General features: G+C 44.2%; 1 protein-coding gene across 1 annotated transcript in view; it reads left to right on the top strand.

Moving 5' to 3' along the window:
- Positions 1-135, top strand: part of PPTG_07064 (hypothetical protein) — a gene marked incomplete at both ends in the record, with an annotated part of 4,861 nt that extends 4,726 nt beyond the window's left edge. Inside the window, one exon of the mRNA XM_008901222.1 lies at positions 35-135. Within this exon, the coding sequence (XP_008899470.1) occupies positions 35-135 (101 nt within the window). The remainder of the gene's footprint in view (positions 1-34) is intronic.
- Between the last annotated feature and the right edge of the window lie 1,158 nt (positions 136-1,293).

The raw sequence follows: 1,293 nt of genomic DNA, 5'->3' as shown, positions 1-1,293 counted from the left end.
CCGTTCCGTATGCCGGCGGCGCTGTTCCCGGAAGACCTAGAGGAGCTATGCGAGCTGGTGGACGTGAACGTGCGTCAGGTGTGCGCAGATCCAAGTGAGGAGGACATCCGATTGCTGTCGCAGCTTCTGTTGTAGGTGGAGGCGAGAAAGTGAATAAGTGAAAGTATTTAGTTAGAAGGAGCACGGTGTGGGATGAATGAAGATTTATGGATCGTTTGAATTGAGCGCAATACATGTAGCGATAACGATTTCAGTGGATAAAGACGACTTGTAGTAAACATGAAGTTGAGAACTACAACTTGAGATGGCGGTAGCTTCTCTTCATTATTTAAGTGTAGGCATTGAAAAGCTGCCCATCGGGATGAACACAGCTTGGTGGAATTGACAGGACGACTCAAATCTCTACAACAAGTTATTAGTATCTGACGAATATCGCACAAAAATCTTATGCTATCTCATAAAAGTTATGAATTTGAACCAGCAAGATTTTTCTCTCCTTTTACGATTGGATCCATCAGCAGACGGTTGGTTAGTTCGTGGCACGAGCCTACATTCAAAACTAACTTAATCCTGGGAGGACAGCTAGATGAGCAGTATGGACGGCCTCACACAGATTAATTTGCTCCAAAAAAAAGTTGCCTGTAGCACAAGCAACTGTCAGATCACACGACAACATGCAGCATTTATCGAACTTAGTGGCACGGTTGTCGCGAAAGCTGCAAATGCGTTCCTAACACATTATCAAACAAATATCATGTGCGTCTAAAGGAGACTCGTGCATCACGCTTCATGATGCGTTAAATATTGCCATCTTGACTCCAAAGTCCAGCTGCAATTTCATTATTATTGCCTGCTCAATTTGAACACCGTTTGGACGATTCAGTGCGGAAACCAATTCAAAGAGCACTATCAGGGGAAAAAAAATACTACCCTACTCTGCAACTGCCGCGCCAATCCTCAAATTTCTTTTTGTATAAACTAACGCTAAGCTTATTGCGAGATTAAAGGCGTTGTCTAATCTAGTAGCAGTGTAAGGCTTCTATTCTTCGGCGGATAGACCCGCCGAAGAAGCAGCACTCACGTTTTCATTTTATCACGGTAAGATTTTAGCACTTAATTCAGCCTACGTGGAGCCGTAGTTGGCCGTCAAAGACTTTTTTTTAGTATTGTGTGAGCCTGAAATACAAAAAGTTAAGAGTAGTGTAGCGGACCTCTTATCTTGCCCGGTCCGTTGGGCAAGCCGTATAGCTCTCGCTGCGTCCGTCCTTCGTTGAAGTAAACACGTCCACACTG

Source organism: Phytophthora parasitica (assembly GCF_000247585.1).
Source record: "Phytophthora parasitica INRA-310 unplaced genomic scaffold supercont2.11, whole genome shotgun sequence".
NCBI classification, from domain to species: domain Eukaryota; phylum Oomycota; class Peronosporomycetes; order Peronosporales; family Peronosporaceae; genus Phytophthora; species Phytophthora nicotianae.
This window is presented reverse-complemented; position numbering and strand designations above follow the sequence as displayed.